Source organism: Barbus barbus (assembly GCF_936440315.1).
Source record: "Barbus barbus genome assembly, chromosome: 2".
NCBI lineage: Eukaryota > Metazoa > Chordata > Actinopteri > Cypriniformes > Cyprinidae > Barbus > Barbus barbus.
This window is the reverse complement of record NC_136730.1, coordinates 20,727,329-20,741,867: the sequence shown is the minus strand read 5'-3', so window position 1 is coordinate 20,741,867 and position 14,539 is coordinate 20,727,329. Positions and strand designations below refer to the sequence as shown.

At 38.7% G+C, this 14,539-nt stretch overlaps 1 protein-coding gene across 1 annotated transcript in view; it reads left to right on the top strand.

Annotated features, from left to right (window-relative positions):
* LOC306877944 (nuclear factor of activated T-cells, cytoplasmic 3-like) overlaps positions 1-13,290 on the top strand; it is a 77,488-nt gene extending 64,198 nt beyond the window's left edge. The window contains exons 9-10 of the mRNA XM_079430000.1: positions 282-1,298; positions 10,582-13,290. Coding sequence (XP_079286126.1) covers positions 282-1,298; positions 10,582-10,661 — 1,097 coding nt within the window. The 3' untranslated portion in view covers positions 10,662-13,290. The remainder of the gene's footprint in view (positions 1-281; positions 1,299-10,581) is intronic.
* The last annotated feature ends 1,249 nt before the right edge of the window (positions 13,291-14,539 follow it).

Below are 14,539 nucleotides of genomic sequence, written 5' to 3'. Positions count from 1 at the left end.
AGTCAAATCTGTATGGTTAATCAGTTTGGGATGCTAATGTAATGCCATTATGAGATCTCAGCAACTCTCAATATGATAACAATAGAAGTATAAATAAAAATACATATTTTATTTATATTACTGAAATGTACCAAAGATGTGAAACAAGATAATTACTGTTCAGGCTAATTCATTGACATTTTATAGCTAACAACTCATGAAATCTTAAGATTTTCATGTCAAGTTTTCTCTTCCTTTTTTCACCCATATATTTCTCTGTCTTTCTCTCTCCACTCTTGCAGTACGGGTCAAGCAGGAACATAGGGATGATTTGGACTCCCCTGCCGTGCCGCCCATGTCCATGCCTCTGGTCCATGCTGCCAGTTTGGTCTGTGCTCAGCCACTGTCCTCCCCAGAGCACTCCCACCCACCAGACGGCCTTCTGTCCAGCTCCCCACGTGGCCTGGCTGCAGGCCTGCACCCTCTCCAGGCCCCCTGCGCCCCAATGGGCTCACCAACTCTTCCCCACCTGCCCCACCTTCAGGCTCAAGGGCTGAATGCACCTCCCGAATGCCAGATGCCCTTCCACCCAGGCCCTGCTGCCACTGCCAGGCCATCTTACCCACACATACAGCACAACATGCCCTTCAACGGCCAGCACAGTCTTCCTATGACTGTGGGCTCCCCACAGGCATACGAGCGAATGCCCTTCCAGGCCGACCCGGCTGGGTGTCACTCCCTGGGTTTGGGGATGGTGTATGGACCGGCTTCTTCGACACCCACCTCTGGAGTGCCTCCGGGACCTGGCTCCAGCCCTAGCCATGCAGCCTGTACGGGTAGCAACCAGGTCATGGCCCACTCTGCCCCTCACCTTCACTCTCTAGGCTACCACTGCCCCACTCCAGGGCAGGTCCCGTCACCCACCCACACTCTGGGACAGCCGGCCCCACAGCTCCAGCGTCCCCTGGTTTACCATCCAGCCGGGCAGCGGTCCACCTCCTGCCCCACACCCTCCAGTGCTCCTGCTCATATGGTGCCATCTCCCCACTCTGGGCCCTCGTCCCCCCAACTCCATTCTCTCCCTTACCACTCACCCACCTCCCCGTCTCCTACGTCCAACAGCCCCCTGGGGCCCATGGCACTCTCTGGACAGCCTTCTCCCCAAGCTAGCAGCCCTGTCCTGGCTGGGTTGTCCCCTTCAGGTCCCTTGGTGCACCCGTTGACCCAACAGGAAGAGAGGCTGAACATCAAACAGGAGCCAGAGGATAGAGAGCCCACCTTCCGTACCATCGGCCTACAGGATATCACACTTGATGATGGTGAGTCTTTTTTTTGTTGTTTTGGTTTGTTTTTTTGTCTTATGACACTTGAGAGTGACCACTGCAACTTGCAGTTCGGTGTATGAACAAAAATGAAATCTTGAGAAATTGTTTTAATATAATATACTAAAATCTTAGCATAATATATAGCATTGACTTTTGACTGGGGAACTCCAGGTTGCATTTGCTTTAGCTATGATGTCCAAACCTACATTGCATGAGTCCCCCTGGCTATGTAGTACTCACTGAAATAATTATATTCATAAATGGTCATTTATGGATATTAGAGTAATTTAATCGGTCTACAAGTGTGTGAATAATACATTAAGGGGTGAATAAATATGTGTGCAGTTGTAACTAAATCATAAGAGGAACTAGTAGAGCAAGAACATTAGAAAGTATTAAATAAACAAGCAAATGCTACATTTACTAAAATTAATTTGCATTTTACAGTGTTTGGCAGTTCCAAGATCTTAAAGAGTGTCATGACACAGGGCGAGTTCATTACACCGGTAATCCTTCTTAGCAGAACTATGAGACCTAATGTCAGTAGTATGGGGGAGGGAAACAGACTGTGTTTGGCATTTATTGCTACTGTATCATATTCCTCTCACTGTTTTGCATTATGTAGTATGCATACTGTGCATAGTATGCATAATTAGCTTAGAATACTCAAATGAACTACTGAATTTGACAGTTGACTGCAAGAATACACTACAGTATATAGAGCATGCTTCCATAATGTAGTGAGCTTAGTATGACCTTCTATTTTCAGTGTGATGAATGAAGCAGATGTCTCACAAACTGCAATTTTAATATACATTACCATGTCAAGAAGCCACTTCTGCTCAACAAGGCTGCATTTATTTGATCTAAAATACAGCAAAATAATAATTTTAATATGCTAATTTGGTGTTTAAGAAACCTTTCTTGAAAACTGTTGTGGATTTTTGAAGAATAGAAAGCTCAAAAGAATAGAATTTATTTGAAATGGAAATCTTTTGCAACATTGTTTTTAGTGTCAATTTTGGTCAATTTAATTCATCCTTGCTGAATAATTTCTTTAAATCTTACTAACCACAGATTTTTCAGTGGTAGTGTGTGTAGCCATGTTTATTTTTGTGAAGTTGTCGCCAGTCAAAGAATTACATGGGAGAGCTTGTTTCTCAACTTTTGTGTTTATATGGATATTTGTTGCTGATTGTGTGTTTATGTGAGAAGTTAAGACAACAGACCACAATGGATTCCTTAATCACAACTCAGCTATTTATTATTGAAAATTAAAATGCCTTGTGGCTGTATCACTTTAAACCTGGTGCATCTATCATAGTAGATTATTTTGTTCGTGGATGACTGATGAAAAAGTTCAGGCTAATGCTGTAGTTCATCAGCACAGATTTCAGCAATGTCGTCATGTTTTTAAGATACGGATCCTAGACCAGAATATGATCATGGGGAGTCACTTCTGCTTTTTTGCCATTCTTCAGTTACATATTCAAATGTGCAGTCAGACAGAGTTAATGAACAGCTTGAGTCACTCAAATTAGTGTGTGTGTGTGTGTGCATGTTTATGTGGTTTATGAGGACACAAATTTGTATAATGACATGGGTATGACAGAGGTATTACAATATGAAGGTGGTTTATGAGGACACTGCCTATGTCCCCGTAATTCAAAAGGCTTAAAAAACATACTAAATGGTGTTTTTTTGAAAATCTAAAAATGCACAAAGTTTCCTGTGAGGGCTAAGTTTAGGTGTAGGGTTGGTATAGGGCAATAGCACACACAGTTTGTTCAGTCCAGAAGGATGCAGAATTTGTCTGAGTAATTAAAACTACATATAGTGTGGGCTACATATAGTGAGGGCAGTGTCCACACACACACAATTCACACTCTTGGCCAGCTGCATACTAATTCACAGATGTGCACAAGCTAATTCACCGTTTCATATCATACACTAACACAAATGGTTACACACATACTCGCTCAATATTTCACAGTAGGCATGTTCAGCCACATTAACTATTCACTGCCTACATGTTGCTCACGTATAGCATTAGACGTTCTTCTGAATTCAGTGTGTGAGATGGGATGGAGTTGAGCCTTTTTAAAAGTGACGTTTTGAACTGATTTCATCAGGGACTGTATCCTCCCTAAAGCACACGCTATAAATAGGGTCTGTGTCATTCTGACTGAAGTTCTTGAGCACTGTGAGTTGTTAAGGAGGTCAGAAATGAACTGCAAATAGAACAGAACACAGCTCCAGTCACTGACACAAACCTCCTTTCACGTCAACATAGAGCTATCACTAGTGAAATGTACGGCGTGTTTGCTAAAGCATTGATAGGCCTATTTAATGAGTAAATTGAAAAATTCTGAACACAAGTTGGAAAAATACACATGTATTTATACAAAATTATTTACTATTTTGCATATAATATTGTATATTAATATTATTATTGTTTATTGCATTTGAATAAAAACTCTATGGCTATCACTACTATATGTTACTAAAGGATTACGATTTATTACTTTAAAGCATTGTTGAATTTATTGAAAACATATAAAAACAATTTTGAAAAATCCAAATAAAATGGGGGGAAAAAATCAAATGTCACAATAACAATTCATAAATATATATATATATTTTTTTTAAAAACATTATTTACTCATTCATGCATGGATTGTGAGTGTTCATAATATTCCATATAGTAATATAAATCTGTATCTTATTATTATTATTATTATGCTTATTGTTTATTGCATTTAAATATAAACTTGCTCATTTTTTGAGCAAGAAATATAAACTTCTCTCTTTTCTCTCGCATCTGTTCATAAAAGAGCAATGAATCACTCGTCATGGTTAACTGTAAGAGCTCTGCAGCTGGCTGAGAGTTTCACTAGATTTAAATGCAAGTTGATGTATCAGTCAGACTCTGCAGTTCTTAATCACACTTTCCTGGCACTTTTCTGGCCCCAGATACTTCAGTTCCATTTGATGAATCACTTTTCAGCAGAATTCAGTGGTTGTCAGTGGCAGTGCACTCTGGGAGTTGTGTGATTGCTGTGTGAATGCAGGTGATCGTTTAGCGTAAAACCCAATCTTTGTTTACAAATCGCACTGGCTTTCATTTCCAAAGCCGTTTTGATTCGGGTTAAACTGGTTTTAATACTGCTGACTAGTAGTTTGCAGTAGGCGGGAATCCCACTTGATATTCCGGTCCTATTGTTTATATTCCAGGTTTGCGTAGAGCTGGTGCCGGCACTGGGTAGATTAAAGTTTATTTATATAGAAAGCTAATATTTAAGGGCTGGAACTGTTTTGGGTTTTTCATGGACAAATAAGAATCGTCCGTACGGCAGTGTGTGTTTGTGTGTGCGAACAGATGGCACAGGTGATGTCAAAGACTCTTTGCAGGTGGTGCTGGGGAGGGGCTACAGACAGACTGACAGATGGAAGACAAAAAACAGGGAATTGACACAAGCGCACACACTCAAACAGAAAGGTCAAAGAAGGACTAGAACGTAGGAGATGCAAACCAAATGTTAAAAGACTATTGTCATTTGAGCAATCTACCTGTACCATTGCATATACTGTATCTCTCAACATGATACCCGTGATTAAGTGTAGACTGCTTATGTGCTCAGTGAGCCGTATGCGTGTGTGTTGTGTGTGTTAGACGAGCATAAGGAATTTGGGTGCCATATTTTCCTGATGAGTTTGGACTGGTTCCCTCGTGCTGAACAGAAGGAGCAGTGTGTGTCAGTACTTACAAGAGACTTGGTCTCTTTTCTCTTGTCTCATCTCTTCCTTCTACTCTTTTTCATGTCAATTGTGTTTAATTAATGTCCTTCCAGAGGTCTGTGTTTGAGATGTGTACACAGGCGTGTGCTTGTGCTCCTTTGTTCTCGTGGATGTCTGTGTGCAGCTGCCACCCCGGCGTGAGTGCACTGATCTGGGTTAATAATAGGCAAAGCCTGCTGTCTTCGGGTCTTGCATCCCTGTCGTACTGTACACACACACACTCTTTGTGTCATAGAGCTTATATCTTGTGTCACTCTGTTTCTGTCAAGGGATGAGAGTTGGTTTTAACGTTTGGAATTCACCAATGTAACAATCACATTTGTCAATGATATGATAGTCTGATTTCTGTACTACTCCTTACATAATGTTCTACCCTCATCCGTCTGTTTGTGTCCATTTCCCTCTTTCCGTTTGTGGGTACGGAAACTTCAACGTGTAACATATTCCAGGTCTGTAGACTATAGCCAGTGGTAAATGACTGTGTCAAATTAATAACACAACTTCTCTCATCTCTGAGGGAAAAAGAGAGCGTGGAAGGGAAAAAACGCAGCTCTGGGCCCAAAGCTGCCTGCTCATTAAACACAATCAGAGAACTCTTCTGAAAACAGTGGAAACCTGGTTTTGTGTCAAAATTCTCTTATGTACATCTCCTTTTATCTCTCTAAATTATTGATTCAGAGTTCCATTTTGAATCTGGTTATAGAACAAAAAGATGTATTTGAGTGGAGGAGGGAGACCTGAATAATTACGCTAAGAACTGCAACATGTGGCTGTGTATGCACTTTGTGGTTTGATCTTGTCGTTTTTGCTGTAAAAATGTGCTTCTTCCTAACTTTCGCTAAGAACGTTTTGTTTTATTCACCTGGGGTAATCTACGGGTTTCTTTTTCAAACTCACTTGATGAGCTATTTATTTGTTTTGCATAACTGAAAAAACTTCTCCACGGGTCAGACGTGCTTTAGAACAATCAAGTTTTTTACGGCACCTGTATTGCTGTCTTGCCCCATGGCTACGCTGCGCTGATAGTTAAAGCCAATGACTAAACATGTTAAAGAGGTTGCTGAGGCCTCTGGTCAGAGAAAATGGGGATGAATCACAGACTGACTCTTTAAATGGGGAATCCACAATATGATTCACAGATCAAACTGACTGCTCCCTTGTGCTTTTTGTGTCACGTTCTTTTTTGCACTCTCTTTTTTTTTTTTAGAGTTGTTTTAAAAAGTAAGATTTGCAGTGTAGTTTTCTGGATACCGCTGCCAAGGTCAAAGTAGGTTGAGGGGAACGCAAATTAAAAAGTAAACAAAGAGATCACCCTCTCATGTCCTAAACACACACTGGATTTCACGCTCTGTAGTTTTAAAGTTACAGATCAGATCATTTAAACATCTGACATGTTTTTTTTTTTCCTAAATGGAAACGGGTGTTTGCTATCAGTTGCTCTGGCTGATGAGGTCAGTCTTACCTAGTATAATACTTTCCATCATAACACAACACATTCGCTGCTTTCAAAATAGAAAAGAAAAAATATATATATAGCCAGGATCTCATCTACAATGGAATCATGTTCCATAGAAAATTGGCACTACATAATGTTTAACTGCAATTTTGTTAATTTATAAATACATATTTGAATGTTGGTTTATGTGATTTTTATTTTTTAATATCCAAGTTAAATATATACCATAAAACTATCCCAGAATTTAGATAAATTAAGCTTTCACATAGCACGGCTAGCTATTGTGGAGCCAAATGTAGGTCATAAATTTATAAAAAATATTTCCTATTATTTAAAATAAAAAATATATCTGACCCAGTAGGCTGTTATGACAGCCCTTCTCAACTGTTGCCTCCGTTAACGGTCAGCCAGTGCAGTGGCTTGTCCAGTGATTCACAGTCTTGGGGCAGCACCGTCAAACAATATCATTTACCCCAGCTCAAAGTTTTGCTGTCAGTGAGCTCTCAGCCTCAGACCCTGTATATTATATGTTAATAAGGGATGGCCCCTTCCACTCATCCAAAGAGGATCCCCTATTTAATGACTCTACGCTGAGACTCTCAAGCGTTATGCGAAAGAGATTGAGATGAATCATGCTTTCTTACATGTGGGGAAAGATGATGTTGAAACCTCTCAAGTCAGTTGCTGCTATATTGTGCTATATTGCACAGTAACTTCCCGTATTTTACTGAGTCAGATGCATCACTAATATCGGCAGCTCCCCTTCAGGCACTCACTCCCTTAATGTATCGTTGAGATTTGTGCTTTGTAATTTGTACACTCTGAACTGGTCCAAACGTTGAACAAAGAGAGTACGCATTGAAACTGCAGCATGCATGTGTGTGTTTGAAGGAATGTGAGAAACTACAGTGTGCTTTTGTGTCACGCAAAAATGGAAAAAGTGAGAAAAGAAAGCTTTTGATCCAGGAGGAGACAGGGAAATAAGGTTTTAAAATAAGAAAGTCATCTTCAAAGCAGAGTAAATACCGTGGCAGACGACATATTAGTCTTTTCAAAAAATCGGCACCCTTAAAAATCTGCCAATACCACAGGCACACCACAGACGCTGATTAAATAGCTGTCTGTATTTATTGACTGACCGTGCTGTGCTAAAAATACTTTTTTTTTTTTTTTGCTGTTTGCTTGTTCTTGTCCTTAGCAGATGTTTAAGTGTGCATTTTTAATGCTCCATGCCAGTAACTGAAATCAACCATTTTTGCTTTTAGTCTTGTTTTTCCCTTAATTTATTCTTAATATATTTTATTTCATTGGTTTCAGACACATTTCTACAACAGGTGTTTTTTTTTTGTTTTGTTTTTTGTTTAAAACGTTTGTTTACTGGAGTTTTGAATGTTGTACTTCAAAACAAATAACTAAAGTGTGTGTGTGTGTATATATTACTTTTTATTTTATATATATATATATATATATATATATATATATTAGTTATTAGTTTTCATTCATTTTTTCTGTTTTACATCAAATATAGTTCATCCCATCTTAAACTTAAATAAAGTGCTGCCATTGACATTTACTCCATATATTTTGAAAGTTATATTAGTTTTCTACAATGTGTGTGAGGTTGTGCAGTGCAGGTTTGTGCAGAGAGTGTGTATAAGATTGTTAGATTGTTTGTGCGGCGTGAGAGGCAGACAGCGCACTGAGTGGGTTTTAAAGCAGAACTCACAATCAGCCCAGAGCAGGTCTGCATGTGTGAAGTGTGTTCATGCAAGAGGAAGAGCCGCCTACGCCAACAGGATGATCTGACAGCGGCTGGGCATTTGAAACATAACACACACACACACACTCAAACATGCAACTTTTGCACACAAAGCCATCACAAATAATAACATCAACCACAAAAGAAGTGTACCAAAACAACTCTAAACTTCGAACACACAAAATAACAATTGACACGTATACTGTGGCTAACTCAAAATGTAAACAAAGCAAGAAAAAAAAACAAAGCCCTAATAAACATAAATAAAAGTTTAAAAGACACTGCGCACAAATAACCAAAAGATATAATCTACATTAAACAAGTAACTACATAAACGTATGCAATTATGAAACGCTTAACCTGGATGATTCTAACACAGCAGTAGTATAGTTCTTGTGACATTTCGATTTTTTTAAACACCAAAGTGCCATGTTTAAACCATCACAAACATCAGTAGCGTTGACTTGTTACTCGAGCATTGCATAGCTGCTTTAAATATTCACCCTACACTATTGTAGGAGATGCTTGTTATTTTGAATTACAGAGTGGATCAGCAGTCCTTTTTTATGCTGCCGTATTTCACATTTAAACCCTTTAATGCTATTCTTAGCACTGAGTCCAGCTCTCTGGCTTTTGATGTCTTGTTAACAAATGACTGTATATGCTATTATATACGTCTACTGATGCTGGTTTAAAAAAAAAAAAAAGAAGCTTAGCTGTAATACTGTACAAGGACATATTTGTTCACTTTGACTGAGCTCCCTTTTTTTTAGTTCTTTTGGAAAATGTGGTCCATCCCAGTCAGTCATGGGTTGTCTGGATGAGGAATGCAGGGATTATTAACTCGCTTGCAGAGGCAGGTACCTGTATGAAAGATACCTGAGACCCCCTTCAACAGTCAAACCTGTTTATCTGCTTATCCGCTTTTCTCTTGATTTGTCATCGCCTTTTTTAGATGTTTTTTTTTACTCCGATGACAAGCTTGGAAATCTGGTGATTGAATGTTATGGTGAGTGTGTGTCAAAACCTACCATCCCTCCTAAGGAACAATATTTTTTTCCACAAAGCAAGGATCCGTCTTTGCCCTAGTTCTCTCTCTCTGTTGCTTTTTTTTTAATAGGATGAACTTTTTAGCATGGTTGTCTTTGACGGATTTTGTCATGGCAGGCAATATCATCGCACTTGCTGTAGTGTTGAGAACATCCACTACAATAGAGCATGTGGAGAAACAGTCATATTTTCACAGCATTAATAAGAACTCTGCTGGGATGACCTGTTAAAAAAGTTTGGCTGCTTGCTTAACATCAGTCTCCTGGCCTGCTAAAGTAATTACCACACTTGCTCCATTGCCTTCTGGGATATAGAACATGTGTTTTAACAATAGATCAATTTTATACAGGCCTTTCATAGTGCGCTAAAAGCCCAAGCCAGCAGGTTAAAGGAAATGTAGTCAAAGGCTATTAAACTCATAATGAACTGATGCAACTGCCTGCACCAAAGCCTCGTAGTTAAAGAAGCAGTGGATGGTTTTTATAGCCTGTGTTGTGGTCATCTTGGTAAGACTGCTGCTGTCAGAATTTACATCCTCACGCTCACAGACGCACAATCGTGCATGTGTTTTTCCTAAGAGGTCACATACCAAAGTTATTTTTTTTAAATTTTGCATCCCCTTCAATCTGTCTTTTATTTCCATCAGTCCCTGAAGAGGATGTCTGAACTCGATTGTACACAGCTCAACACTGCCCTTCAATGGTTAGATACAGGAACTGATTTTTAAAAAGTTCACACTAATGTTTGGGGTCAGCAATCTTTAAAAAAAATTATATATATTAATACTTTTATTCAGCAAGGACACATTAAATTGGCAGTAAAGATGCTTGTACTATTACAAAAGTTTTCAAATAAATGCTGTTCTTCTGAACTTTCTATTCATCAATGCATCCTCGAAATAATGTTCCACAAAACTGAGGACTGTAGCCATGGCTGCTTAGAATTCAGCTTTGCCAGCACAGGAATAAATTAGTTTAAAATCTATTAAAGTAGAATATTTTTTCAGTATTCTTATATAAACTGTTGTTTGTTTGCTTTTTTCCAATATTATTTTTATTTTGCAATATTACTGATTTTATGGTATTTTGAACATGGACTTCTTTTAAAAACGTTAAGAAATCTCACCAACCAAAACTTTCTGAACAGTATTCCAGTCCTTGAAAAAATATCTTCTCCTAAATAATCTAAATAATGCCTCTTTTTGTGTGTTTCAGTGAATGAGATCATAGGCAGAGACATGTCTCAGGCCCCAGAGGCTCATGGGGGCTCGCCAGCTGCACACAGTCAGTCCTAGCCCACACCAAGCCACGTCAGACTCAGACAATCTCCACAGGACTGCCCTGAGAGTCCAAAAGCAACCCTTCCCAGCGTGGATCCAGAAGCAATTTGAGCAACCATTATTCCTTCTTCTAGATTCACAAACACGGCTTTGGCTGTAAACAATAACAGCTGGGAGAGTTGGGGGTACATACTGTACGCATGCACACAAATTCAGGTGTACTGTACATATACACGAACGCAGACATGGTTGGGTGGGAGTTAACTTGGATTTGTGTTGTTCTCCTGGAAATAAAACCAATAATTCAGGGCTCTCTGACAGCATGATGTATTATTATTTGTAGCTCACAGATTCACCCCTCAGATTGGTTAGCTATGCAGTCGAGCCCCCTCATCCCTGACCGGAATATGCAGTACACAGCAGCGATTCTACAGTCACTTTAGTGGGATAGTCGAGGGGTGCTCCAAGCGTGATAGATGCCCACGTCACGCCTTCTTACCAGCGAAAACGCCGCCTTTTTTCAGTACACATTCTCCCAGTGCTGCCCCCTAGTGGAAGGGTCCTCGGGCGCTGCATTGAGTCTGTAGTAACAATATGCAACATTCCACATGTCTAGTGACCTTTCTGAGCTGTAGATAATCTGTTTAATGGTTGGCCCATTTCCTCTTCAGGTTGAACAAATGCCTTATTTAGTAGCTGTGATTGTGAACAGGCCTTCTGCTGAGAATTAATATTAGTTTTTTCTTCTTTCCGATTTTTTTAATTTTTTTTTTTGAGGAAGAGGAGGACACGGTTGAATCCAGTGTGTGTATTTTATATTTAGAAAGTAGCTAAGCTTCATCTTTTGTTCTGGAGTGCTGTGAATTGTGTTGGTTCAATCTTACATTGACAGTGCTGTGCTTTAAAAGTCAAGTGAATTGTTAGCAGACTCTAAAGATAACGTATGTGTTTTGTATAGTTGCATGGGAAGATGAACTCATGACCGTAGACCAAAAGGTCTGGAGATAATAAAGCTCATATATAGATATAGATGGATGTATAGATATAGATATATATGGGCTTCATGTGCATTGAACTCAAACACATGTTGACTATGCTGAAACTCGCTTTGTGCCTTTGATTAGAGAAACAATTATGCATAAACAACCCCCAAAAAAAGGGTTGATGTCAGGGAAACCATATTAAATTGGTTGTTTTTTTTTTGTTCTTTTCAAAAAAGGTTGCAACCTGACAATCAACATGTAGACTATCTGTTACGATAGAGTGACTTGAAAGCCACTCTCGATTTGTATCTCCTGCATTCTTGGGCAAAAAGGTTCAAATCTAAACCAGCTTCCAAACCCCTCAGCCTATTTTAAACCATTATAGTGCTCATTTTTGCTCACAATTTGCTCTCTGTGTTGACAAAAACAGTGCAGTGGGCAGGTTTGCTCTGTCTGATCTCTACACTGATAGAGCAGATGTCGTATGACGCAGAGTTTCTAATGGCTCCTTGCCTTAAATTTTAATCTGGAAAATTAATTGTTTTCTTACAACAATAATTTTTTCCTCCATGAAAACTGGCACAATTCAGCTGAGACATCGTTTTTCTGTTGTTTTTCAGTCTTTGAGACATACAGCTGTAACCATGACTGTTAATTATGTTTGAAAAAGACAAAAAATCTGCTATGCACTATAAACCTGCCTTCTGCCTTTAATAAAAAAATCAAATAAAATAACAAAAAAAAAACAAGACAAAGCCTTGATGCCTCTAGATTAGATGCTGTAGAGATGCTTCTTCGTAGGGTAGTATGCCAGACAAAAGTTGCGCGTGTCAAGATGTGTCTGTTCATGCATAGAGCAAGTGTCTTAACGGTTTTGTGCATATGTGCTTACGTCAGTTTGTATCCAATGAATTGTAGATATTTGTTTTGTATCTTTAAAAACCTCTTAGATTTGAATGGTGTAAAAGCACACTGATACATTAGGCTATGCAAGGACGGACAAATACGATGGTGTGACATTTTCAAACATACAAATAGCAGGTTTGTTTGTTACTCTTTCATCTATACAGTAAGTATATATATTTTGTTGTATGTAAACCCTTACATATAGTGACAGGTGTTTTCAATGCCACTTTTGACTATTTAATTTAAACTATCAAATATACAGTAGGAAAGCCTTAACTTGTGTTAAAATGCAATTTTAGAGAACGTGTGTCATAAGGTTTGGGTTTGATTTAGGTTTAGTGTTTTTTGAGAATCAAGACAAAAATACAAGCAAACAAAAAAATAAAGATGGGGGAGTTCTGGGATGAAACAGGGTCCCTAGATAAGCACCTATTTTCATTCTCTAGAAACCAAAGATCGAACAATGTGTTCCCATTTTACATACAGATGACAACACAAACACCAAACTCTATTTTTGATACTTTGAAATGGATGTCATTCCTAAAGTTTGGGTAGCTTAGATGATTTGTAAAATAAAAGTACAGGTTCAGTTGATGTTTACGGAGCCTTGTATTGTCGTTTCATGTACATTTTGTATTTAACATTTTGTAATTTTTAAGACTGCAGTGCTTTTTGAAATTATTCAAAGGGAACACCGTGCGGCATAGGCTCTTCTGAAGTAGTGTATCAATAAAAATAATAAATGCCCAAATGTCTCTCTTTGTGTCAATCTGTGTCATTGTGTTCTGGATTATGATATGCATCAAGAATGAAAGGTTTAGTGAACGGGCTGCTACCAGGATAACATCACATATACACTCTTAGAAAAAAAAAGTACAAACCTCAGTGGGGGGGGATAGCCTAAGGTACAAAAGCTAAAACATACATTGCTGTGCCTTATCCCTAAATGGTTCTATTAGTACCTTAAAGGTACATACTTTTAAAAGTACGTGTTAGTACCTCAAGTGTATATATATTAATATATTTTGAAAGGGGCTTTTTTAAACAATCACATCATGCTACTGATCACGGTTGGGATAGATTTTTCTATAATGACATTATTCCAGGGATGATTAAATTATGAACATTATAGAGGAACTGTTATACAAACCCGATTCCAAAAAAGTTGGGACACTGTACAAATTACGAATAAAAAAGGAATGCAATAATTTTCAAATCTCATAAACTTATATTTTATTCACAATAGAATATAGATAACATATCAAATGTTGAAAGTGAGACATTTTGAAATGTCATGCCAAATATTGGCTCATTTTGGATTTCATGAGAACTATACATTCCAAAAAAGTTGGGACAGGTAGCAATAAGAGGTCGGAAAAGTTAAATGTACATATAAGGAACAGCTGGAGGACCAATTTGCAACTTATTAGGTCAATTGGCAACATGATTGGGTATAAAAAGAGCCTCTCAGAGTGGCAGTGTCTCTCAGAAGTCAAGATGGCAAGAGGATCACCAATTCCCCCAAAATAGTGGAGCAATATCAGAAAGGAGTTTCTCAGAGAAAAATTGCAAAGAGTTTGAAGTTATCATCTACAGTGCATAATATCATCCAAAGATTCAGAGAATCTGGAACAATCTCTGTGCGTAAGGGTCAAGGCCGAAAAACCATACTGGATGCCTGTGATCTTCGGGCCCTTAGACGGCACTGCATCACATACAGGAATGCTACTGTAATGGAAATCACAACATGGGCTCAGGAAAACATTGTCGGTGAACACAATCCACCGTGCCATTCGGCGTTGCCGGCTAAAACGCTATAGGTCAAAAAAGAAGCCATATCTAAACATGATCCAGAAGCGCAGGCGTTTTCTCTGGGCCAAGGCTTATTTAAAATGTACTGTGGCAAAGTGGAAAACTGTTCTGTGGTCAGACGAATCAAAATTTGAAGTTCTTTTTGGAAAATTGGGACGCCATGTCATCCGGACTAAAGAGGACAAGGACAAC